The sequence below is a fragment of the Heterodontus francisci genome, chromosome 18 (genome assembly GCF_036365525.1).
Source record: "Heterodontus francisci isolate sHetFra1 chromosome 18, sHetFra1.hap1, whole genome shotgun sequence".
Taxonomy (NCBI): Eukaryota; Metazoa; Chordata; class Chondrichthyes; order Heterodontiformes; family Heterodontidae; genus Heterodontus; species Heterodontus francisci.
In genome coordinates, this window is record NC_090388.1 from 57,487,160 (window position 1) to 57,511,295 (window position 24,136).

Consider the following 24,136-nt stretch of genomic DNA (forward strand, 5'->3'; position numbering starts at 1 on the left):
CTGCTTCGGAAACCCATTGAAGATACATGCACCCCAAGAGAGAAAAGTCTCCAACAGTGACCAAGGTTTAAGAAGAATACTGGGCCCCAACGAAAAGCAAGACTATCTACAATCAAGGACTCTACAGTGGGCTCGAAGTACAGTAACCCTATTCAGAGATTGCCTTAAACTTCTCCACTATTTTTCTTCTCTTTTCTGTCTCTATTTTCATGTGCGTATCACGTATGCATGCTAGTGTGGGGCGTGGCATGTACTCGTAAGTGTTAACTGAATTGGAGTTTAAGTTTAATAAAATTTCATTTTTCTCCTTTAAACCTGAGAAAACCTGGTGTGCTGGTTTCTTTGCCTTATAATTGGAAAGCGGTGAACAAGGATTCACCAAGGGGGAGCTCAAAACACAGTGTGTTTTAAAATTAAATCCTGTTACAATAAGACCAGGTGAAGGCTGAAAGAGACCCCTCGACACCTTTCTCACCTGGTCGTTACAGTCATGCATCACCTTTGGGTGATGTGGCTGTTATGGTTGAATAGGTGCCAATATTTGTGAGCTGTTGAGATGCGGGAGTGAGACTTACACTGCTAATTGTGAGGGTCAGGTAAAGTATATGGATGGTAGGTTTGAATCCTGACTGATAGAAATTGTTGGTAGATTGGTGATGGGGTGTAGTGGATAAGGGTAGTGGTGCCGTTAGTACAATGTGGGATTGGAAGATAAACTCACTGACCTTGTCAAGTTGTGCAAGATCATTAAACTACTTGCTGCACTGCATCCAGGTTCTTGCAGCTATACTGCTGGCATTGACCTCTGCCAGAATCTCTTCCGACTGCCCTGTGATACAGGACATCGCTCCTCCATTCAACCTCTCTCACCAAGATCTCCAATGCAGTGTCTGAAATCCTTGGTGCATGCTCTCTACTGTGGTCAGCCTTGAAAATACTCTCATCACCTCCAGAAACCACAATGCACTTTCCCTTTAAGAAGTGCAAGCTGACTTTAGCCGGCACTTGCGGTATCGGTGCACCCGATGCATGCAGCCAGTGAACAGCATGGGGAGCGCTGGCTGCATCCAGCAATCATTTAAAACAGCAGGCAGCACAAATTTGATTTGCTGTCTGCATCGGAGTCAACGGGCGCAGGTTAATTACGCATCACAATTCCTGCAGCTGTTTTGGTGCATTATTCCAATTTAATCCCCAACATCTTTTATCACATTTTGGAACAAAATTAAAAGTGAAGTATAAAATGTTTAAACATGACACTGTTCTGCATACCCTTGGCCAGTAACCTATTGTACCTGAACATCACTTTAACTGGTACGATGACTACAGTTTTTCATAGAACATACAGCACAGTAACAGGCCATTCAGCCCACCCAGTCCATGACTGCATGTATGCTCCACTCAAGCTTCCTCCCATCCTTCCTCATCTAACCCTCTATTTCCTTCTCTCTCATGCTTATCTGGCCTCCACTTAAATGCATCCATACAATTCACCTCATCCACTCCCTGCAGTAGCAGGTTCAAACCACTCTTTGGGTAAAGAGGTTTGTTCCAAATTTCCTGTTTGATTTCTTGGTGACTATTTTACATTGATGACCTCTCGTTTTACTCTTTCCCACAAGTGGAAACACACTATCTTTGTCTACTCTATCAAAACCTTTCATAATTTTAAAGACTAATAGGTCACTCCTCTGCCTTATCAGCAGAAAAGAGGCCTAGCCTGTTCACCCTTACCTTATACGTGTAACTTCACATTTCTGGTATCATTGTTGTAAATCTTTTTTGCACCCTCTTTCACACCAAGATTTGATACAAGTATAACACAACTTCTCAATTCTGTCCTCTAGAAATAAACTTTGCTTAACTGGAAACCTATGAATTATTTGGCAAATTGATATCAGTAATTGATATGCACTCTCACAGCAGATAATACTTACTTTTCCAATATTTGTGTTGTCCAAAGCAGCATCAACTTCATCGAGCACAAAGAAAGGAGCAGGCCGGTAACTGAAACGAACAAATTCTAATTTGTTTTTTGAGTTATGTTTTTTTAAAAGTTACTGACTTATCTTCTTTGATCAACCAAAAACAATTCTGCTGTAACGGTAGAAACTGACAAAGTAATTTGAGAGTTTCGCTCTCAGAATGGCGTTGTTGTGAAATTAAGTGATCTGTTTTTAAATTGACTTTTCAGGATGCAGAGAGGGCAAGTAGAGGGACTTCATTATAAAATACTTGTGTCATGGAAATAATAAAGGGAAAATAGGTGTAAACAGCATTTATTTTATAAAGCTATTTCCTCATTAAACATTTTTCCACTATACAGCAGATCTGTTTAAATTTATTAAAGTGTCCAGGAAGGTTTCCTGACTCAATATGTAGATAGGCCGACTAGAGGGGAGGCTATGTTGGATTTGGTGCTTGGCAACGAACCAGGCCAGGTGGCAGATCTCTCGGTGGGAGAGCATTTCGGTGATAGTGATCACAACTCCCTGACCTTTACTATAGTCATGGAGAGGGATAGGAGCAGACGGGATGGGAAAATATTTAATTGGGGGAGGGGGAATTACAATGCTATTAGGCAGGAACTGGGGAGCTTAAATTGGGAACAGATGTTCTCAGGGAAATGCACGACAGAAATGTGGAGGTTGTTTAGGGAGCACTTGCTGCGACTGCTGGATAGGTTTGTCCCGATGAGGCAAGGAAGGGATGGTAGGGTGAAGGAACCTTGGATGACAAGAGATGTGGAACAGCTAGTCAAGAGGAAGAAGGAAGCTTACTTAAGGTTGAGGAAGCAAGGATCAGACAGGGCTCTAGAGGGTTACAAGGTAGCCAGGAAGGAACTGAAGAATGGACTTAGGAGAACTAGAAGGGGACATGAAAAAGTCTTGGCGGGTAGGATTAAGGAAAATCCCAAGGCGTTCTACACTTATGTGAGGAACAAGAGGATGGCCAGAGTGAGGGTAGGGCCGATCAGGGATAGTGGAGGGAACTTGTGCCTGGAGTCGGAGGAGGTAGGGGAGGTCCTTAATGAATACTTTGCTTCAGTATTCACTTTGAGAGGGACCTTGTCGTTTGTGAGGACAGCGTGATACAGGCTGATATGCTTGAACAGGTTGATGTGCTGGAAATCTTGAAAGACATGAGGATAGATAAGTCCCCGGGGCCAGACAGGATATACCCAAGGTTATTACAGGAAGCGAGGGAAGAGATTGCCGCGCCTTTGGCGATGATCTTTGCGTCCTCACTGTCCACTGGAGTAGTACCAGATGATTGGAGGGTGGCAAGTGTTATTCCCTTGTTCAAGAAAGGGAATAGGGATAACCCTGGGAATTACAGACCAGTCAGTCTTACGTCGGTGGTGGGCAAATTATTGGAGAGGATTCTGAGAGACAGGATTTATGATTATTTGGAAAAGCGTAGTTTGATTAGAGATAGTCAGCATGGCTTTATGAGGGGCAGGTCATGCCTCACAAGCCTTATTGAATTCTTTGAGGATGTGACAAAACACATTGATGAAGGAAGAGCAGTGGATGTGGTGTATATGGATTTTAGCAAGGCGTTTGATAAGGTTCCCCATGGTAGGCTCATTCAGAAAGTAAGGAGGCATGGGATACAGGGATATTTGGCTGTCTGGATACAGAATTGGCTGGCCCATAGAAGACAGAGGGTGGTAGTAGATGGAAAGTATTCAGCCTGGAGCTCGGTGACCAGTGGTGTTCCGCAGGGATCTGTTCTGGGACCTCTGCTCTTTGTGATTTTTATAAATGACTTGGATGAGGAAGTGGAAGGCTGGGTTAGTAAGTTTGCCGATGACACAAAGGTTGCTGGAGTTGTGGATAGTGTGGAGGGCTGTTGTAGGTTGCAACAGGACATTAGGGCGGCACAGTGGCGCAGTGGTTCGCACCGCAGCCTCACAGCTCCAGGGACCTGGGTTCGATTCTGGGTACTGCCTGTGTGGAGTTTGCAAGTTCTCCCTGTGTCTGCGTGGGTTTTCTCCGGGTGCTCCGGTTTCCTCCCACAAGCCAAAAGACTTGCAGGTTGGTGGGTAAATTGGCCATTATAAATTGTCACTAGTATAGGTAGGTGGTAGGGAAATACAGGGGCAGGTGGGGATGTTTGGTAGGAATATGGGATTAGTGTAGGATTAGTATAAATGGGTGGTTGATGGTCGGCACAGACCCGGTGGGCCGAAGGGCCTGTTTCAGTGCTGTATCTCTAATCTTAAAAAAAAATTGACAGGATGCAGAGCTGGGCTGAGAAGTGGCAGATGGAGTTCAACCTGGAAAAGTGTGAAGTGATTCATTTTGGAAGGTCGAATTTGAATGCAGAATACAGGCTTAAAGACAGGATTCTTGGCAGTGTGGAGGAACAGAGGGATCTTGGGGTCCACGTCCATAGATCCCTCAAAGTTGCCACCCAAGTTGATAGGGTTGTTAAGAAGGCGTATGGGGTGTTGGCTTTCATTAACAGGGGGATTGAGTTTAAGAGCCGTGAGGTTATGCTGCAGCTCTATAAAGCCCTGGTTTGACCACACTTGGAATATTGTGTTCAGTTCTGGTCGCCTCATTATAGGAAGGATGTGGAAGCTTTAGAGAGGGTGCAGAGGAGATTTACCAGGATGCTGCCTGGACTGGAGGGCATGTCTTATGAAGAAAGGTTGAGGGAGCTAGGGCTTTTCTCATTGGAGCGAAGAAGGATGAGAGGTGACTTGATAGAGGTGTACAAGATGATGAGAGGCATAGATAGAGTGGATAGCCAGAGACTTTTTCCCAGGGCGGAAAGAGCTATAGGGGGCATAATTTTAAGGTGATTGGAGGAAGGTTTAGGGGAGATGTCAGAGGTAGGTTCTTTACACAGAGAGTGGTGGGTGCGTGGAATGCACTGCCAGCGGTGGTAGTAGAAGCAGATACATTAGGGACATTTAAGCGACTCTTGGATAGGTACATGGATGATAGTAGAATGAAGGGTATGTAGGTAGTTAGATCTTAGAGTAGGTTAAAGGGTCGGCACAACATCGTGGGCCGAAGGGCCTGTACTGTGCTGTACTGTTCTATGTTAAAACTGGCAAGGTAGCATCCATTTTTGATAGCCACTTAACCAAAATAATGTTTATTCGGGGATAGAGTTGTGAACAGAGAAAATGAACACTGCACTCGTTAAGTACTTGTATAAACTTGCACGTGAACCATAAATGTTGGTATGGATGCAGTGAGCCCTCTGTTCCTTTCACTTTTATTTTGAAAATACAAATCCTGTAATTTTTTACAAGTATTATTTCTTCGATTATAACTGGTAGTGTGGTGCAGTAGCAAACATTTAAATTGAAAATTGAAAAATTGCAGAATTTACACATTCTGTGCATATGTAGTTCAATGCTATTCACTTGGGAAGATTATGCAAGTGATTTTAAAGTTTAAAGTGGGTGTCCACTATGCCCACCTGATGATGATGTTACAATCAGGTTGAGAAAGGTGGCTAGGGGTCTTTTACTGGCTTCACTTGGTCTTATTGCAACAGGGTTTAATTTTAACCACACTGTGTTTTGAGCTCCCCCTTTGTGAATCCTTGTTTGCAGCTTTCCAATTATAAGGCAAAGAAATGAGCACACTAGGTTTCCTTTAGCTTTAAAGACAAAAAGTGAAATTTATTAAACCTTCAACTTAAATTCTGATATGGTCAACGCCTAAGGATATATGACGCGCCCACACTAGCATGCACATGCGATACACACATGCAAATAGGGACAGAAAAGAGAAGACTCGGAGGGCGGAGTTCCAGAGCGGTAAGTATAAAAAGACTTACCTCGGGGATTCTCGCAGGGCGGAGTTCCAGAGCGGTAAGTTACCACGGGTGGGGAAAAAAAACTGAAAAAGTGACGTCACAAGAAAGCTGTGACCTGATTGGCTGGTGGGGAATCTGTACCGAGTTTGAAAATAAAACTGATAAAAATTGATTAAAACACTAATTAACTAATTAATAAGTAGAGTAACTAAACCAGAGGGAGGAGATTACTGTATTTAGTTAGCATTTAGTATTTATTGTAGAAATCTAGCACTAGGGACCATATAGTTAAGTGTATCATAATTAAGTAAGGATTTAGTAAGTATTTATTTATTTTATATTGATTAACTAATTAGTGCTAGAAATGACAGTTAGAGGGGTAAAGTGCTACACCTGTGAGATGTGGGAAGTCCGTGACGCTTCCAGCGTTCCGGGCGACTACATCTGCAGGAAGTGTACCCAGTTGCAGCTCCTCACAGACCGCATGGATCGGTTGGAGCGGCAACTGGATGCACTTAGGAGCATGCAGGTGGCGGAAAGCGTCATAGACAGGAGTTTTAGAGAAGTGGTTACACCCAAGGTGCAGGCAGATAGATGGGTGACCGCTAGAAGGGGCAGGCAGTCAGTGCAGGAATCCCCTGTGGCTATCTCCCTCTCTAACAAGTATACCGTTTTGGATACTGTTGGGGGGATGGCCTATCAGGGGAAAACAGCAGCAGCCAGAGCAGTGGCACCACGGCTGGCACTGTTGTTCAGCAGGGAGGGACAAAGCGCAGAAGAGCAATAGTTATAGGGGACTCTATAGTCAGGGGCACAGATAGGCGCTTCTGTGGACGTGAAAGAGACTCCAGGATGGTATGTTGCCTCCCTGGTGCCAGGGTCAAAGATGTCTCTGAACGGACAGGGGGCATTCTGAAGGGGGAGGGTGAACAGCCAGAGGTTGTGGTAAACATTGGTACCAATGACATAGGCAGGAAGAGTGATGAGGTCCTGCAGGGGGAGTTTAGGGAGTTAGGTAGTAAGTTAAAAGACAGGACCTCTCGGGTTGTAATCTCGGGATTACTCCCTGTGCCACGTGCCAGTGAGGCTAGAAATAGGAAGATAGTGCAGTTAGACATGTGGCTGAGCAGCTGGTGTAGAAGGGAGGGTTTCAGATATCTGGACCATTGGGCTCTCTTCAGGGACAGATGGGACGTGTACAAGAAGGACGGGTTGCATCTAAACTGGAGGGGCACTAATATCTTGGCTGCAAGGTTTGCTAGTGTCACTCGGGAGGGTTTAAACTAGTGTGGCAGGGGGATGGGAACCAGAGCAGTAGGACAGCTAGTGAAATAAATAAATAAGGAGGACATAGTAAATAAGGCCAGTAGGATTAAGAGGAAGAGCAGGCAGGGAGATGTTGCTGAGCACAGCGGGACTGGTGGTCTGAAGTGCATTTGTTTCAATGCGAGAAGTATAACAGGTAAAGCACATGAACTTAGAGCTTGGATTAGTACTTGGAAATATGATGTTGTTGCTATTACAGAGACTTGGTTGAGGGAAGGGCAGGATTGGCAGCTAAAAGTTCCAGGCTTTAGAAGCTTCAGGCAGGATAGAGGGGGATGTAAAAGGGGTGGGGGAGTTGCATTACTGGTTAAGGAGAATATCACAGCTGTACTGCGGGAGGACACCTCAGAGGGGTCATGCAGCAAGGCAATATGGGTGGAGCTCAGGAATAGGAATGGTGCAGTCACGATGTTGGGGGTTTACTACAGGCCTCCCAACAGCCAGCGGGAGGTAGAGGAGCAGATATGTAGACAGATTTTGGAAAGATGTAAAGGTAACAGGGTTGTGGTGGTGGGTGATTTTAACTTCCCCTATATTGACTGGGACTCACTTAGTGCCAGGGGCTTGGAAGGGGCAGAATTTGTGAGGAGCATCCAGGAGGGCTTCTTGAAACAGTATGTAGATAGTCCAACTAGGGATGGGGCCATTCTGGACCTGGTATTGGGGAATGAGCCCATCCAGGTGGTCGAAGTTTCAGTGGGGGAGCATTTCGGGAACAGTGACCATAATTCCATAAGTTTTAAGGTACTTGTGGATAAGGATAAGAGTAGTCCTCGGGTGAAGATGCTAAATTGGGGGAAGGCTAATTATAACAATATTAGGCAGGAACTGAAGAATTTAGATTGGGGGCAGCTGTTTGAGGGTAAATCAACATCTGACATGTGGGAGTCTTTCAAACGTCAGCTGATTAGAATCCAGGACCAGCATGTTCCTGTGAGGAAGAAAGACAAGTTTGGCAAGTTTCGGGAAGCTTGGATAACACGGGATATTGTGAGCCTAGTCAAAAAGAAAAAGGAAGCATTTGGAAGGGCTGGAGGGCTAGGAACAGACGAAGCACTTGAGGAATATAAAGACAGTAGGAAGGAACTTAAGCAAGGAGTTAGGAGGGCTAAAAGGGGTCATGAAAAGTCATTGGCAAACAGGATTAAGGAGAATCCCAAGGCTTTTTATACATATATAAAGAGCAAGAGGGTAACCAGGGAAAGGGTTGGCCCACTCAAGGACAGACATGGGAATCTATGTGTGGAGCCAAAGGAAATGGGCGAGGTGCTAAATGAGTACTTTGCATCAGTATTCACCAAAGAAATTATGATGAGCCGAGGGAAGGGAGTGCAGATAGTCTCAGTCATCTCATTATCAAAAAAGAGGTGTTGGGTGTCTTGCAAAGCATTAAGGTAGATAAGTCCCCAGGGCCTGGTGGGATCTACCCTAGAATACTGAGGGAGGCAAGGGAAGAAATTGCTGGGGCCTTGACAGAAATCTTTGCATCCTCATTGGCTACAGGTGAGGTCCCAGAGGACTGGAGAATAGCCAATGTTGTTCGTTTGTTTAAGAAGGCTGGCAAGGATAATCCAGGAAATTATAGAACCTTACGTCAGTGGTAGGGAAACTATTAGAGAGGATTATTCGGGACAGGATTTACTCCCATTTGGAAACAAACGAACTTATTAGCGAGAGACAGCATGGTTTTGTGAAGGGGAGGTTGTGTATTACTAATTTGATTAAGTTTTTTGAGGAAGTGACGAAGATGATTGATGAAGGAAGGGCAGTGGATGTTATCTATATGGACTTTAGTAAAGCCTTTGACAAAGTCCCGCATGGCAGACTGGTACAAAAGGTGAAGTCACACGGGATCAGAGGTGAGCTGGCAAGATGGATACAGAACTGGCTCGGTCATAGAAGACAGAGGGTATCAGTGGATGGGTGTTTTTCTGAATGGAGGGATGTGACTAGTGGTGTTCCGCAAGGGATCAGTGCTGGGACCTTTGCTGTTTGTAGTATATATAAATGATTTGGAGGAAAATGTAGCTGGTCTGATTGGTAAGTTTGCGGACGACATAAAGGTTGGTGGAGTTGCGGATAATGATGAGGATTGTCAGAGGATACAGCAGGATATAGATTGGTTGGAGACTTGGGCGGAGAAATGGCAGATGGAGTTTAATCCGGACAAATGTGAGGTAATGCATTTTGGAAGGACTAATGCAGGTGGGAGGTATACAGTAAATGGCAGAACCCTTAGGAGTATTGACAGACAGAGAGATCTGGGCGTACAGGTCCACAGGTCACTGAAAATAGCAACGCAGGTGGATAAGGTAGTCAAGAAGGCATACGGCATGCTTGCCTTCATCGGTCGGGGCACAGAGTATAAAAATTGGCAAGTCATGTTGCAGCTGTACAGAACCTTAGTTAGGCCACACTTAGAATATTGCGTGCAATTCTGGTCGCCACACTACCAGAAGGATGTGGAGGCTTTGGAGAGGGTACAGAGGAGGTGTACCAGGATGTTGCCTGGTCTGCAGCGCATTGGCTATGAGGAGAGGTTGGAAAAACTCGGATTGTTTTCACTGGAACGACGGAGGTGGAGGGGCGACATGATAGAGGTTTACAAAGTTATGAGCGGCATGGACAGAGTGGATAGTCAGAGCTTTTTCCCAGGGTGGAAGAGTCAGTTACTAGGGGACATAGGTTTAAGGTGCGAGGGGCAAAGTTTAGAGGGGATGTGCGAGGCAAGTTTTTTTACACAGAGGGTGGTGAGTGCCTGGAACTTGCTGCCAGGGGAAGTGGTGGAAGCAGATACGATAGCGACGTTTAAGAGACATCTTGACAAATACATGAATAGGAAGGGAATAGAGGGATATGGGCCCAGGAAGTGCAGAAGGTGTTAGTTTAGGCAGGCATCAAGATTGGCGCAGGCTTAGAGGGCCGAATGGCCTGTTCCTGTGCTGTACTGTTCTTTGTTCTTGGAAAAATAAAATGGAGAGGTTTGAGGTAGTCTCTAAAAGGAGGTTTCTTGTTCCGATTTCTGTGTTTCCACCTCTCCATAGAGTCCTTGATTGTAGACAGCTCTTACTTTTCGTTGGGGCCCACTATTCTTATCAAACCTTGTTTCTCTGTAGGAGACTTTTCTATCTTGGGGTTCATGTCTTCAGTGGTTTCCGAAGCTGGTGAGAGCAAGATGAAAGAAGACAGGACAGAGGTATTCTCAGTCCAGGAGCTAACAACCTTCTGAGTTCAAATTCCTCGTTGGAAGTTCAAATTCAAAATCTCCAACAGTTAGTCATGTGACTAAACTGGCCTGACCACGTCGGTTTGTGTATTCGGCCATCTTAGTAGTTAACCTGGAATGCTTCAACATCTGGTAATCAAAAGTCCATTGTGGATTAAATTGGAGCAGGGAACAGCTCCTTTGTCCTTTGAAGTACTTGTCTGTTGATATGCTAATGTCTCTCTCCAGCCAAAGTCTCCAGTTGTTTTTTTAAAGCAAGTTCTTTCTTCACCATCAATAGTTTAACATCAACGTTCATGTGGTGAAATTAATTTTCCTCATTCTTGGCAAGTGCGGGGCTTGCCTGACAATGTCGATAAGAGACCTAATTTTAATATTCAGGGCGATCTGTCAGCATTATTCATGCTCCCTATGGTTAATTTTCCCATTGGGAGGACAGGAAATCTGGCTGGGTTGCTGCTATTTAAAAGCAAATTGTATCTCAAAGGGATGGTGCACATTTGTATGGTGAATATTGGAGTTGTTATTTCCAACTATGTGGAAGACTGCAGCCAGGACCATCAGATATGTGGATGGTGCCGTGGAGCAAGTCAACTGCAAGAAGGAGACCCTCTTGCCAAATGATGGGTGATGGATACCTAGGCAAATAATGCAGCAGCAATGGAGAGATGGCTGACCAAGTCAATACCAAAAGCACTGCTCCCCAGATCTGACATCTGCTGCTGCTTACCCTTGCAGCTGCACTGCTAATTGTTCTCATCCTCCCCTCTTTCCAGGTCCGTCAGAAGTACTAGGCTGGGTTTCAGTGGATGCTGAGGAGAAAAACCATTCAAAACACACTGTCAGCCGCAACCAATAAGGCAAGTTTAAATTTTTTTTTACCTGAATGTGACTACATTCAAAGAAGAGCCACCCACCTCCCAATGACTCACTTGCCTGAAAGCTGCTGCAACACCAGCTGCAGCCAGATCTTCACTCATGCCTCATCTCCAAGGTGCCCATTGTTCTTCCTTCGATGTAAATGAAGCTTGAAACCCAATATTGGGGATGCCTTGGGCCTCAGCCTTAAGGCGCAGGGATTGAACCACTCACTGAACTTCTAGGCTAAAGGAAAACTTTGAAAAATACTATATAATAGATTCATCACTAAGGTTGGCATATGTGAGGCCAGGGGACAAATAGCAGAATGGATAGCAAGCTGATACAAAACCAAAATCAGAGAGTAGGGGGTTAAGGCTAGTTACCCAGATTGGCAAATGGTGTGAAGTGGTGTTCCACAAGGATCAGTGCTGGAACCACTGTGGTTCACCATTTACGTTCATGATTTAGACTTTTTTTTAATTAATTCATAGGATGTGGCAAAAGCAGCATGTATTTCCCATCAGTAATTGTCCTTAAGAACGTGGTAGTGAGCCACCTTCTTGAACTGCTGCAGTCCATGTAGTGTAGGTACACCCATTGTGCTGTTAGGAAGGGAGATCCAGAATTTTGACCCAGCAATGATGAAGGAATGCCAATATGGTTCCAAGTCAGGATGGTGCGTGACTTGGAGAACTTGCAGATGGTGATGTTCCCATGCATCTGCTGCCCTTGTTCTTCTAGGTGGTAGAGGCGCAAGTTTGGAAGGTGTGTGAAAGGAGCTTTGATGATTTGATACATTCTTGTAAATTGTACACACTGTTGCTACAGTGCGCTGGTGGTGGAGTGTATGTTTAAGGTGGTGGATAGGTGCCAATTAAACTGGCTACTTTGTCCTGGATGATGTAGCGCTTCTTGAATGTTGTTGGAGCTGCACTCCAGGGAAGTGGAAAGTATTCCATCACACTCCTGACTTGTGCCTTGTAGAGGGTGGACAGGCTTTGGGGAGTCGGGAGCTGAGTTACAAGCTGCAAAATTCCCAGCCTCTGACTTGCTCTTGTAGCCACAGTATTTATATGACTGGTCCAGTTCAGTTTCTGGTCAATGGGGACCTCCGGGATGTTGACGGTGGGAGCTCAGTGACAGTAATGCTGCTAAATTTCAACGAGGTGGCTAGATTCCCTCTTGTTGGAGACATTCATTGCCTTACATTTGTATGGTACGAATGTTACTTGCCACTTATCAGCCCAAGCCTGAATGTTGTCCAGGTCTTGCTGCACGCTGGCATGGATTGCTTCACTGGAGCTGAACACTGCAAATCATCAGCAAATATACGCACTTCTGACCTTATGATGGAGGGAAGGTCATTAATGAAGATGATGAAGATGGTTGGGCTCAGTACACTGCCCTGAGGAACTCCTGTAGCAATATCCGGTGGAGAGATGATTGGCCTCCAATAACCACAACCATCTTCCTTTGTGCTAGGTATGACTCCAGCCGGTGTGGAGAGGTTTCCCCCAATTCCTTGACTACTTGACTCCATGGCTCCTTGACACCACATTCAGTCAAATGCTGCTTTGATGTCAAGGGCAGTCACTCCCATGTTACCTCTGGAATTCAACTCTTTTGTTCGTATTTGGATCAAGGCTGTAATGAGATCTGGAACTGAGCGGGCCTGGCAGAAGCCAAACTAAGCACCAGTGAGCAGGTAATGATAAGTGCCACTTGATAGCACTATTAACATGCTCCATCACTTGGCTGATGACTGGAACAGCTTGGCTTGTCTAGTTCAGAAATCAGTGTCAGAACAGTGGGAGGCATTCATGGGGTTCAGAGTAAACATGTTACCATAAAGAAAAAGGGTGAGACGGCCAAATCTAGAGCCCCATGGATGTGAAGGAGCCTACAGGGTAAGATAAGGCAGAAAAGGAAAGCTTATGTCCACATCGAGAACTCAACACTATAGAAAGCCGAGAGGAGTATAGAAAATGGAGGGGTGAAATCAAAAAGGAAATTAGGAAAGCTAAGAGAGGGCATGAAAGAATATTGGCAAGAAAAATCAACCCAAAGATGTTTTATCAATACATTAAGAGTAAGAGGATAACTAAGGAGAGAGAAGGGCCCATGAAAGACCAAAAAGGTAACCTATGTGTAGGGACAGAAGATGTTGGGATGATTCTTAATGAATACTTTGCGTCCATCTTCATAAAAGAGGGATACAATGCAGATATTGTAGTTAAGGAGGAGGAGTGTGACGTATTGGATGTGATAAACATAGGGAGAAAGGAAGTATTAATGGGACTAGCATCCTTGAAAGTTGATAAATCACTAGGGCCAGATGAAATGTACCCCAGGCTGTTAAAAGAAGCAAGAGAGTAAATAGCAGAAGGTCTGACCATCATTTTCCAGTCCTCACTGGATACAGGTGTGGTGATGGAGGATTGGAGAACTGCTAACGTCGTACCTCTGTTTAAAAAGGGAGTGAAGGATAGACCAAATAATTACAGGCCAGTCAATCTAACCTCAGTAGTGGGCGAATTATTGGTATCTATTCTAAGAGACAGGATAAACTGTCACTTAGAAAGGGGATAGTCAGCATGGAATTGTTAAGAGAAGATCTTGTTTGAGCAACTTGATCGAATTTTTTGAAGAAGTAACAAGCAAGATAGATGAGGGTAGTGCAGTTGATGTGGTCTACATGGATTTTAGCAAGACCTCGCATGCAGACTGGTTAAAAAAATAAAATCTCGTGGGATCCAGGGAAATGCAACAAGGTGGATACAAAATTGGCTCAGTGGCAGGAAAGAAAGGGTACTTGTTGACAGCTGTTTTAACGCCAGGAGGGCTGTTTCCAGTGGCGTTCCACAGGGCTCAGTACTGGGTCCCCTGCTTTTTGTGGTGCTCATTAACGAAGTAAATGTAGGGGGCACGATCAAGATGTTTGCAGACAACACGAAGTTTGGCCGGGAGGTAGATAGTGAGGAGGATAGCTGTAGGCTGCAGGAAGATACTGATAGTCTGGTCAGGTGGGCAGAAAAGTGGCAAATGGAATTCAACCTGGACAAGTGTGAGGTGAAGCATTTGGGGAGGTCAAACAGGCAAAGGAATACACGATAAATGGGAAAATACTGAGAAGTGTAGAGGAAGTGAAGGACCTTGGAGTGAATGTCCACAGATCCCTGAAGGTAACAGGACATGTCGATAAGGTGGTTAAGAAGGCATATGGAATCCTTTCCTTATTAGCCGAGGTATAGAATATAAGAGCAGGGAGGTTATGCTGGAACTGTATCTTCTTTTTCTTTGGCCTCCTTGTCTCGAGAGACAATGGGTAAGCGCCTGGAGGTCGTTAGTGGTTTGTGAAGCAGCGCCTGGAGTGGCTATAAAGGCCAATTCTAGAGTGACAGGCTCTTCCACAGGTGCTGCAGATAAAATTGGTTGTCGGGGCTGTTACACAGTTGGCTCTCTCCTTGCGCTTCTGTCTTTTTTCCTGCCAACTGCTAAGTCTCTTCAACTCGCCACACTTTAGCCCTGCCTTTTTGGCTACCCGCCAGCTCTGGCGATCACTGGCAACTGACTCCCACGACTTGTGATCAATGTCACAGCACTTCATGTCGCATTTGCAGACGTCTTTAAAGTGGAGACATGGACGGCCGGTGGGTCTGATACCAGTGACGAGCTCGCTGCACAATGTGTCCTTGGGGATCCTGCCATCTTCCATGCGGCTCACATGGCCAAGCCATCTCAAGCGCCGTTGGCTCAGTAGGGTGTATATGCTGGGGATGTTGGCCGCCTCGAGGACTTCTGTATTGGAGATACAGTCCTGCCACCTGATGCCAAGGATTCTCCGGAGGCAGCGAAGATGGAATGAATTGAGACGTCGCTCTTGGCTGACATATGTTGTCCAGGCCTCGCTGCCGTAGAACAAGATACTGAGGACACAGGCTTGATATACTCGGACTTTTGTGTTCCGTCTCAGTAAGCCATTTTCCCACACTCTCTTGGTCAGTCTGGACATAGCAGTGGAAGCCTTTCTCATGCGCTTGTTGATTTCTGCATTGAGAGACAGGTTACTGGTGATAGTTGAGCCTAGGTAGGTGAACTCTTGAACCACTTCCAGAGCATGGTCGCCGATATTGATGGATGGAGCATTTCTGATGTCCTGTCCCATGATGCTCGTTTTCTTGAGGCTGGTGGTTAGGCCAAATTCGTTGCAGGCAGCCGCAATCCTGTCGATGAGTCTCTGCAGACACTCTTCCGTGTGAGCTGTTAACGCAGCATCATCAGCAAAGAGCAGTTCCCTGATGAGAACTTTCCATACTTTGGTTTTCGCTCTTAGACGGGCAAGGTTGAGCAACCTGCCACCTGATCTTGTATGGAGGAAAATTCCTTCTTCTGAAGACTTGAACGCATGTGAAAGCAGCAGGGAGGAGAAGTTCCCAAACAGTAGGTGAGAGAACACAGCCCTGTTTCACGCCACTCAGGATAGGAAACGGGTCTGATGAGGCGCCGCTATGCTGAATTGTGCCTTTCATATTGTCATGGAACTGTATAACTCATTGGTTATGCCATAACCTGAGTACTGTGTGCAATTCTGGTCACCTCATTACAGAAAAGATGTAATTGCACTAGAGAGGGTACAGAGGAGATTTACGAGGATGTTGCCAGAACTGGAAAAATGCAGCTCTGAGAAAAAATTGGATAGGCTGGGGTTGTTCTCCTTGGAACAGAGAAGGCTGAGGGCAGATTTGATGGAGATGTGCAAAATTGTGAGGGGCCTGGATAGAGTGGAGGTGAAGGGTCTATTCACCTTAGCAGAGGTGTCACTGATGAGGGGGCATAGATTTAAAGTGATTGATAGAAAAATTAGAGGGGAGATGAGGAAAACCTTTTTCACTCAGAGCATGGTGGAGGTCTGGCACTCACTGCCTGAAAGGGTAGTTGAGGCAGAAGCCCTTAACTCATTGAAAAGGCATCTGGATATACACCTCAAGTGCCGTAATCTGCAGGGCTATGGACCAAATGCTGGAAGGTGGGATTGGAATAGGTGGATTGTTTTTCGGCCGGTACAGACACGTTGGGCCAAGTGGCCTCCCTCTGTGCCTTAAACTTTCTATGATTCTAGTTCTGGAGCGCAAGTCTTCAGTAATACAGCCAGGTCGTTAGTGGAGCCCATAACCTTTACTGCATCTAATGCGCTCAGTTATTTCTTGATATCATGTGATGTGAATCAATTTGGTTGAAAACTGGCATCTGTAATGGAGACCACAGAAGAGGCCGAGATGCATCATCCACTCCGCAACCATCTACAGCCTTGCCTTTTGCACTGACGTGCAGGGCTCTGGATCCGGGAATCAGAAGTACAATTTACAAAATTTGCAGATGATACCAAATTGGGAGTTGTAATTAATTAATACAGAGCAGGACTATGATAAAATGCAGTAAGACTTTAACAAAGTTGCAGAAAGGTTGTGTAATTGGCAAATGAACTTCAATATAGATAAATGGGAGGTAGTACATTTTGTCAGAAAGAATAAGGAGGCTACAGAGCACTCAGAGGGGAGGGTGAACAGCCAGCAGTCGTGGTCCACATTAGTACCAACGACATAGGCAGAAAGAGGGATGTGGTCTTGCAGAAAGAGTTTAGTGAGCTCGGTAAGAAATTAGCAAGCAGGACCTCAAAAGTAATCTCCAGATTACTCCCAGTACCACAAGCAAGTGAGTATAGAAACAGGAAAGTGCAGATGAATGCATGGCTGGAAAGATGGTGCAGGAGGGAGGGCTTTAGATTCCTGGGAGAAGTTCTGGAGAAGGTGGGACCTGTACAGGCCAGACGGATTGCACCTGAACAGAGCTGGGACAAATTTCCTTACGGGATGATTTGCTAGTGCTATTGGGGAGTGCTTCAACTAACTTGGCAGGGATGTGGGAACCAGGAGGAAATATCAGAGAGGAATATTAAGGTGCACAAAATACTGGGAGAGATAGATAGCACAAGAGTAAAGACTATAAGTTGTTAGGTCGGGTCAGAATAAGGGAGAAAGTAATGAAGTCTAAATCAGGCTTAATGTGCATGTATGTGAATGCACAGAGTATTGTTTAAAAGATTGGCAAGTTACAGGCACAGAATGACATAAGGAAATATGACGTTGTGGCGATAACAGAGACCTGACTCAAAGAAAGGCAAGACTGGGTACTGAATATTCCTAAATACAAGGCATTCAGGAAAGATAGAAAAGGGAAAAAAGGGGGAGAGGTGGCGGTATTGACAAGAGCATTGCAGTACTAGAAAAATGGGGCTGAATTTTTCCGGCTCGCCGCCAACTCGGCACGCGCAAGATGTGCGCCGTGGAGTCGCTGCGATATTTAGCGCAGCAGCTCATTTACATGGAGGGGTCAGACTTCTCGCCCCCGCGAACGTAGAGGGGGCGGGTGCTCTGTCCCCAGCAACGGTGTCCAGTGCCACCATGCAGGTGCCAGCGCCATTTTTAAAGGGCTTCAGGCCCTTCCACATCATTTCAATATTTAAAGTGAAAGGGAAGAGAAAATTAAACATAAAAATGTATTCACCGTTTCAATCTCCTCTCCCACCAACCCACCCCCCATGACTAATCACCTTATTAATTGCTCTCCCTCCCCAAAAGAACTTTTCTTCCGATCCTGAACTTCCCCCCGAACTTTCATAATGTTGACCTTCAACCCCTTCCCACCATCCTCTCAACCAATAGCAAGAGTTTTTTCTGCTCCCACTATTCCCCAGCCCTGAAATCTTCACTCCTCCCCACTCCCCACCAGTGTAACGTCTTGGATGTCTGAACGGAGGTCTGAAGGCGCGGGAGTTCCAGCAACTGGCCGGAGTGTGGGCGGCACAGTGGTTAGCACCACAGCCTCACAGCTCCAGCGACCCAGGTTCAATTCTGAGTACTGCCTGTGTGGAGTTTGCAAGTTCTCCCTGTGTCTGCGTGGGTTTCCTCCGGGTACTCCGGTTTCCTCCCACATGCCAAAGACTTGCAAGTTGATAGGTAAATTGACCATTAGCAATTGCCCCTAGTATAGGTAGGTGGTAGGGAAATATAGGGACAGGTGGGGATGTGGTAGGAATATGGAATTAGTGTAGGATTAGTATAAATGGGTGGTTGATGGTCGGCACAGACTCGGTGGGCTGAAGGGCCTGTTTCAGTGCTGTATCTCTAAACTAAACTAAACATCTGAGCGGGATGGCCGTCGTGATGAGTAAGTACTTATTCATTAAGTAACAGTTATTTAAATATTTAAATTAAGTTTCCGATGCTAAGTGGCCGGGGGGGGGTGGGGGCTGCCATGCGGCCTGGCCGCCGCTTGTAATGTGGTGCTGGGCCTTCCTGGTGTCGAGGCCTGCGGTGGGCCTCTCCTGGAGGTATTTTCCAAGCCCCCCACCATGACCCCTGACATCAGGGGGCTGGTAAAATCCAGCCCAGGATGTCCCAGAGAAGTCAAGGACAGAATCAATTTGGCTAGAGCTAAGGAACAAAAAAGGTGCAGTTTCATTGTTCGGTGTTGTCTATAGGCCACCAACTAGTGGGAAGGACGTGGAGGAGCAAATTAGCAAGGAAATTACAGAGAGGTGCAAAAATTATCGGGTAGTTATAATGGGGGACTTTAATTATCCAAACATAGACCGGGATAGTAGTAGTGTAAAGGGCATTGAGGGGCAAGAGCTCCTAGAGTGTGTTCAGGAAAATTTTCTACAGCAGTATGTTGCTAGTCCAATGAGAAAGGAAGCACTGCTAGACCTGGTTCTTGGGAATGAGGTGGGCCAAGTATCAGTAGGAGATCGTTTAGGGGACAGTGATCATTATATCAGAAGGTTTAGGCTGACTATGGAAAAGGACAAAGAACAATCCAGAGTAAGAATAATTAAGTGGGGGAAAGCCAACTTCCATGGGATAAGAATGGAGCTGGGCCAAATAAATTGGAGTCAAAAGGTTGGCATAAAAAACGGTAGCTGAACAATGGGCTACTTTCAAAGAAGAGATAGTTCGGGCACAGTCAAGTTATGTTCCCTCGAAGGGGAAGGTTAGGGTAAACAAATCCAGAGCCTCCTGGATGGCAAAAGAAGTAGAGATTGATAAAGAAAAGAAAGTGTGCTTATGACAGATGCCAGGTAGAAAATATTATTGATAGCCAGGCTGAATATAGAAGATCCATAGGGGAAGTGAAAAAGCAAATAAGAGAAGGAAAGAGAGAGCATGAAAAGAGACTGGCAGCTGAGATTAAAGGAAATCCCAAAGTTTTCTATAAGCATATAAATATTAAAAAAGGGGGTAAAATGAGGAGTTGGGCTGATTAGGGACCATGAAGGGGGCTAACGCATGGAGGTAGAGGGTATAGCTGAGGTATTAAATGAATACTTTGCATCTGTCTTTACCAAGGAACAAGATGCAACCCAGGCAATGGTGAAAGAAGAGGTAATCCAAACACTAGAAAGGTTTAAAATTGACAAGAAGGACGTGTTAGATAGGCTGTCTGTACTTAAAGTTGATAAAGCACCAGGACCGGAGAAGATGTATCCATGGATACTGAGGAAAGTGAGGGTGGAAATCATGGAGACACTGGACATAATTTTTCAGTCTTCCTTAGACTCGGGGGGGGGGGGGGGGGGGGGGTGGTGCCAGAGGACTGGAGAATTGCAAACGTTACACCCTTGTTCAAAAAGGGCGTAAAGATGAGCCCAGCAACTACAGGCCAGTAAGTTTAACTTTGGTGGTGGGGAAACTTCTAGAAAGAATAATTCGGGAAAAAATTTAATAGTCACATGGACAAATGCAGGTGAATTAAAGAAAGCCAGCTTGGATATCTTGAGGGAAAATTCATGTTTAACTAACTTGCTGGAGTTTTTTTGAGGAGGTAACAGAGAAGGTTGATGAGGACAATGCAGTTGATGTGGTGTATGTGGACTTTCAAAAGGCATTTGATACAGTGCTACACAATAGACTTGCGAGCAAAGTTATAGCTCATGGAATAAAAGGGATGGTAGCAACATGGATACGGAATTGGCTGAGTGACAGGAAATAAAGAGTAGTGGTCAATGGATGTTTTGTCAGCTGGAGGAAGTTTTGTAGTGGTGTTTCCCAGGGGTCAGTGCTGGGGCCCTTGCTTTTCCCGATATATATGTTAATGACCTAGATCTTGTGTACAGGGCACAATTTCAAAGTTTGCGGATGACCCGAAACTTGGAAGCATTGTGAGCTGTGAGGAGGATAGTGTAGAACTGTAAAAGGATACAGACAAGCTGGTGGAATGGATGGACAGGTGGCAGATGAAGTTCAACGTAGAGAAATGTGAAGTGATTCATTTTGGTACGAAGACAATATAAAGGGTACATATCTAAAGGGGGTGCAGAAGCAGACAGACCTCGGTGTATATGTGCATAAGTCATTGAAGGTGGCAGGACACGTTGAGAGAGTGGTTAATAAAGTGTACGGTATCCTAGGCTTTATTAACAGGGGCACAGAGTACAAGAGCAAGGTAGTTATGTTGAACTTGTTTAAGACCCTAGTTCAGCCTCAGCTGGAGTATTGCGTCCAGTTCTGGACACTGCACTTTAGGAAAGACGTGAGGCCACTGGAGAGAGAGTACAGAAAAGATTTACAAGAATGGTACCAGGGATGAGGATCTTCTCTTTTCCAGACTATCTTCATAGCTGAAGACTGAGAGGTGATTTGATAGAGGTACTCAAAATCATGAGGGGTCTGGACAGATTAGATAAGGGGAAACTGTTCCCACTTGTGAAAGAATTGAGAACGAGAGGGCACAGATTTAAAGTAATGGATAAGTGTTCCAATGCTTCCATTTTTTTGTTAAATTTTGAAGATGTGTGTTTAAAACTGAAAAGGAGTCCATAAATTATTATTTTTTTTTACAAGGGTCACTGAGAGGTCTGGATTGTAAACAGTTACTGGAAGGCACCTGACTTCAAATAATTACCCAGCAGGGGTTATTTTTGACTTGGGGAAAGATGTTTACAAAGAGGTAACAGGTCAAGATTTATAGGGATAAGGAGGCTTGATTCTTGTGACATTGGTTTTGGCTTCGCTTTGGATAATGAGTTGGCATATGGACAATGGTTTGAAAAGACAGTTGCAGAAAACTTGCCAAGGGAGCAAAACGCCAGATCAGTCTGTTCCAGCTCTTTGAAAAAGTCTGCCAGTTTTCCATCCCTGTTACTGCATTTTCCCTGGAAAGCTGCCCAAACTGATCTTCAACACCACCTGTCAATTACAGTTCTAGGTAGATCCCAGTGACAGCCGTCTATACGTATTTGGGACACCAAAAAGGACTTCTGACAACTTGTCATATCTTTTTTTTCTCAAGAGTTAGCAAGTATTTTGGATAACTCTTTTTTTGTTTTTTTGTACGAGAGCTCTAAAGAGTAAATCTCTATTTTTTCAGTAAGAGAAGCAAAAGCAACACGAGGAAAAACTTTTTAACATAGCGAGTGGTTAAGGTCTGGACTGCACTGCATCAGAATGTGGTGGAGGCAGGTTCAACTGAAGCATTAAAAAGAGAATTAGACTGTTATATGAAAAGGAAGAATGTGCAGGGTTACAGGGAAAAGGCAGGGAAATGGCACTAGGTGAATTGCTCTTTCGGAGAGCTGGTGCAGATGCAAAGGGCCGAATGGCCACCTTCTGTGCTGTAACAATTCTGTGATACTGTGAGAAGGTGCAAAAAAGATTTACTTAAATGATTTCAGAAGTGAGAGGTTATAAACATCAGGCAAGATTGAACAGGATGGGGCTCTTTTCTCTAGAAAAGACTAAGGGATGGCCTGGTAGAAGTCTTCAAGATTATGAAAGAGTTTGGTAGGATAGACGTAGAAAACATGTTTCTACTCGTGGGCGAGACCAGAACTGGGAGCCATAAATATGTTGTCACTAATAGGGAATTCAGGAGAAACTCTTTACCCAGTGAGTGGTTAGAATGTGGAACTTGTACCACAGGAGTAGACCACAGGCAAATAGAATAGGTGCATTCAAGAGGAAGCTAGATAAGCACATGAGGGAGAAAGCAATAGAAAGATATGTTAATGAGGTTAGGAGGAGGTGCATGTACAGCAAACATCAGCATGGACCTGTTGGGTGAAATGACCTGTTTCTGTTCTACAAGTACTTTGTACATTCATTGACCTAACTACAAATGGATACTAGACCACCTTGTTTTAAATTACAAATAAATTAGAAAATTATCACTGTACCTGTGAATAGCGAAAAGCAATGCCAATGCTGCTACAGACTTTTCTCCTCCTGACAAGTTATCCATAGGCATGAATCGTTTCCCTGGAGCCACACAGTTGTAACCAATGCCATCTAAGTAAGGCTCTTCCGAGTTCTCTGGACTGAGGAATGCCTAGTAAGTAAAGGAATTTCTTTTTAACAGTTTTTTGCAATAAAATGCTTAAAGGGAAAATCTCTTGAATTGAAACTAAAAATAAGGAACATCCAGGAATGGTTACAAATGGTTACATTATTAAAGTGTCCACAGCCTTGTACAGCACTAACAGCAAAACTAGTGATTCACATGTTGTGAAACCACATGAGGACAGAGCACTGGCTTTGAAATTACTCCCAATTACTTCTTTAAAAAAGAAATAAAGTTTGCTGTAGAGTTCATAGCAGTTTTATTAAAGAGGGAAGTATCATTTTCTGGTGTCCAATTGGTATTCGATTATTATTTTTTGTAAATGTGAAAAACTCAATTAACTAACATCAGTCTCAATTATTCTGGCAATCTGATTCACTGCCTTTCTTCTGGTCCTATTCACCAGTTTTGATATTTTTCTTCTGTTTCTTTTGATTATTTCCAACGTTTAATTTTGTTTTCTTATTAAATGCTTTTTCTTTTTACTTTATTTCACCAGCAGAAAGTACAGCAAAATCAGACAAAGCAATTGTTATACTTGTTCTTCATTTCTGAGGTACTGCAGCAGTCAAATATAAACAACAAAGGTTGTATGGTTAGATACATAGAAAAAATACAACACAGAAGGAGGCCATTCAGCCCATTGTGTCCGTGCCAGCCAAGTAAGCTATACACCCAAACTAATCCCACCTTCCAGCACCTGGCCCATAACCCTGCAGGTTACAGCACCTTAGGTGTATGTCTGGGTACCTTTTAAAAGAATTGAGGGTCTCTGCCTCCACCACCGTTCCTGGCAGTGAATGCCAGACCCTCACCACCCTCTGGGTGAAAATGTTTCTGCTCATGTCCCCTCGAATCCTTCTACCAATCACCTTAAATCTGTGTCCCCTGGTAACTGACCTCTCCGCCAGGGGAAACAGGTCCTTTCTGTCGACTCTATATAGGCCCCTCATAATTTTGTACACCTCAATCAAGTCACCCCTCAGCCTCCTCAATTCCAGGGAAAATAACCCCAACCTATCCAATCTTGCCTCATAGTTGTAACCCTCAAGCCCTGGCAACATTCTTGTAAATCTCCTCTGCACTCTCTCCAGAGCAATTATGTCCTTTCTGTAATGTGGTGACCAGAACTGCACGCAATACTCCAGCTGTGGCCTTGCCAGTGATCTATGCAGCTTCAGCATCACATCCCTGCTTTTGTACTCTATACCTCGGCCAATAAAGGAAAGCAAACCATATGCCTTCTTCATCACTATCTAGTCCTGCCACCTTCAGGGACTTGTGGACATGCACTCCAAGGTCTACCCCTCTCAATATCCTCCCGTTTATTGTATATTCCCGCGCTTTATTTGCCTTCCCTAAATGCATCACCTCACACTTCTCAGGATTGAATTCCATTTGCCACTTTTCTGCCCACTTAACCAAACCATTCTGCAGTCTATGACTCTTCTCCACACTATGAACTACAAGACCAATTTTTGTGTCATCAGCAAATTTCCCAATCATGCCTCCCACATTTAAGTCCAAATCATTAATATATACCAC

At 44.7% G+C, this 24,136-nt stretch overlaps 1 protein-coding gene across 5 annotated transcripts in view; it reads right to left on the reverse strand.

The window, feature by feature from the left end:
• The window catches only part of LOC137379655 (structural maintenance of chromosomes protein 1B-like), a 167,302-nt gene that overhangs the window by 22,359 nt on the left and 120,807 nt on the right, over positions 1-24,136 (reverse strand). For all 5 annotated transcript variants that reach the window (XM_068050802.1, XM_068050805.1, XM_068050806.1 and 2 more), the window contains 2 exons: positions 22,428-22,579; positions 1,938-2,007 (listed from right to left, as the gene is read on the reverse strand). In XM_068050802.1, the coding sequence (XP_067906903.1) occupies positions 1,938-2,007; positions 22,428-22,579 (222 nt within the window). The remainder of the gene's footprint in view (positions 1-1,937; positions 2,008-22,427; positions 22,580-24,136) is intronic.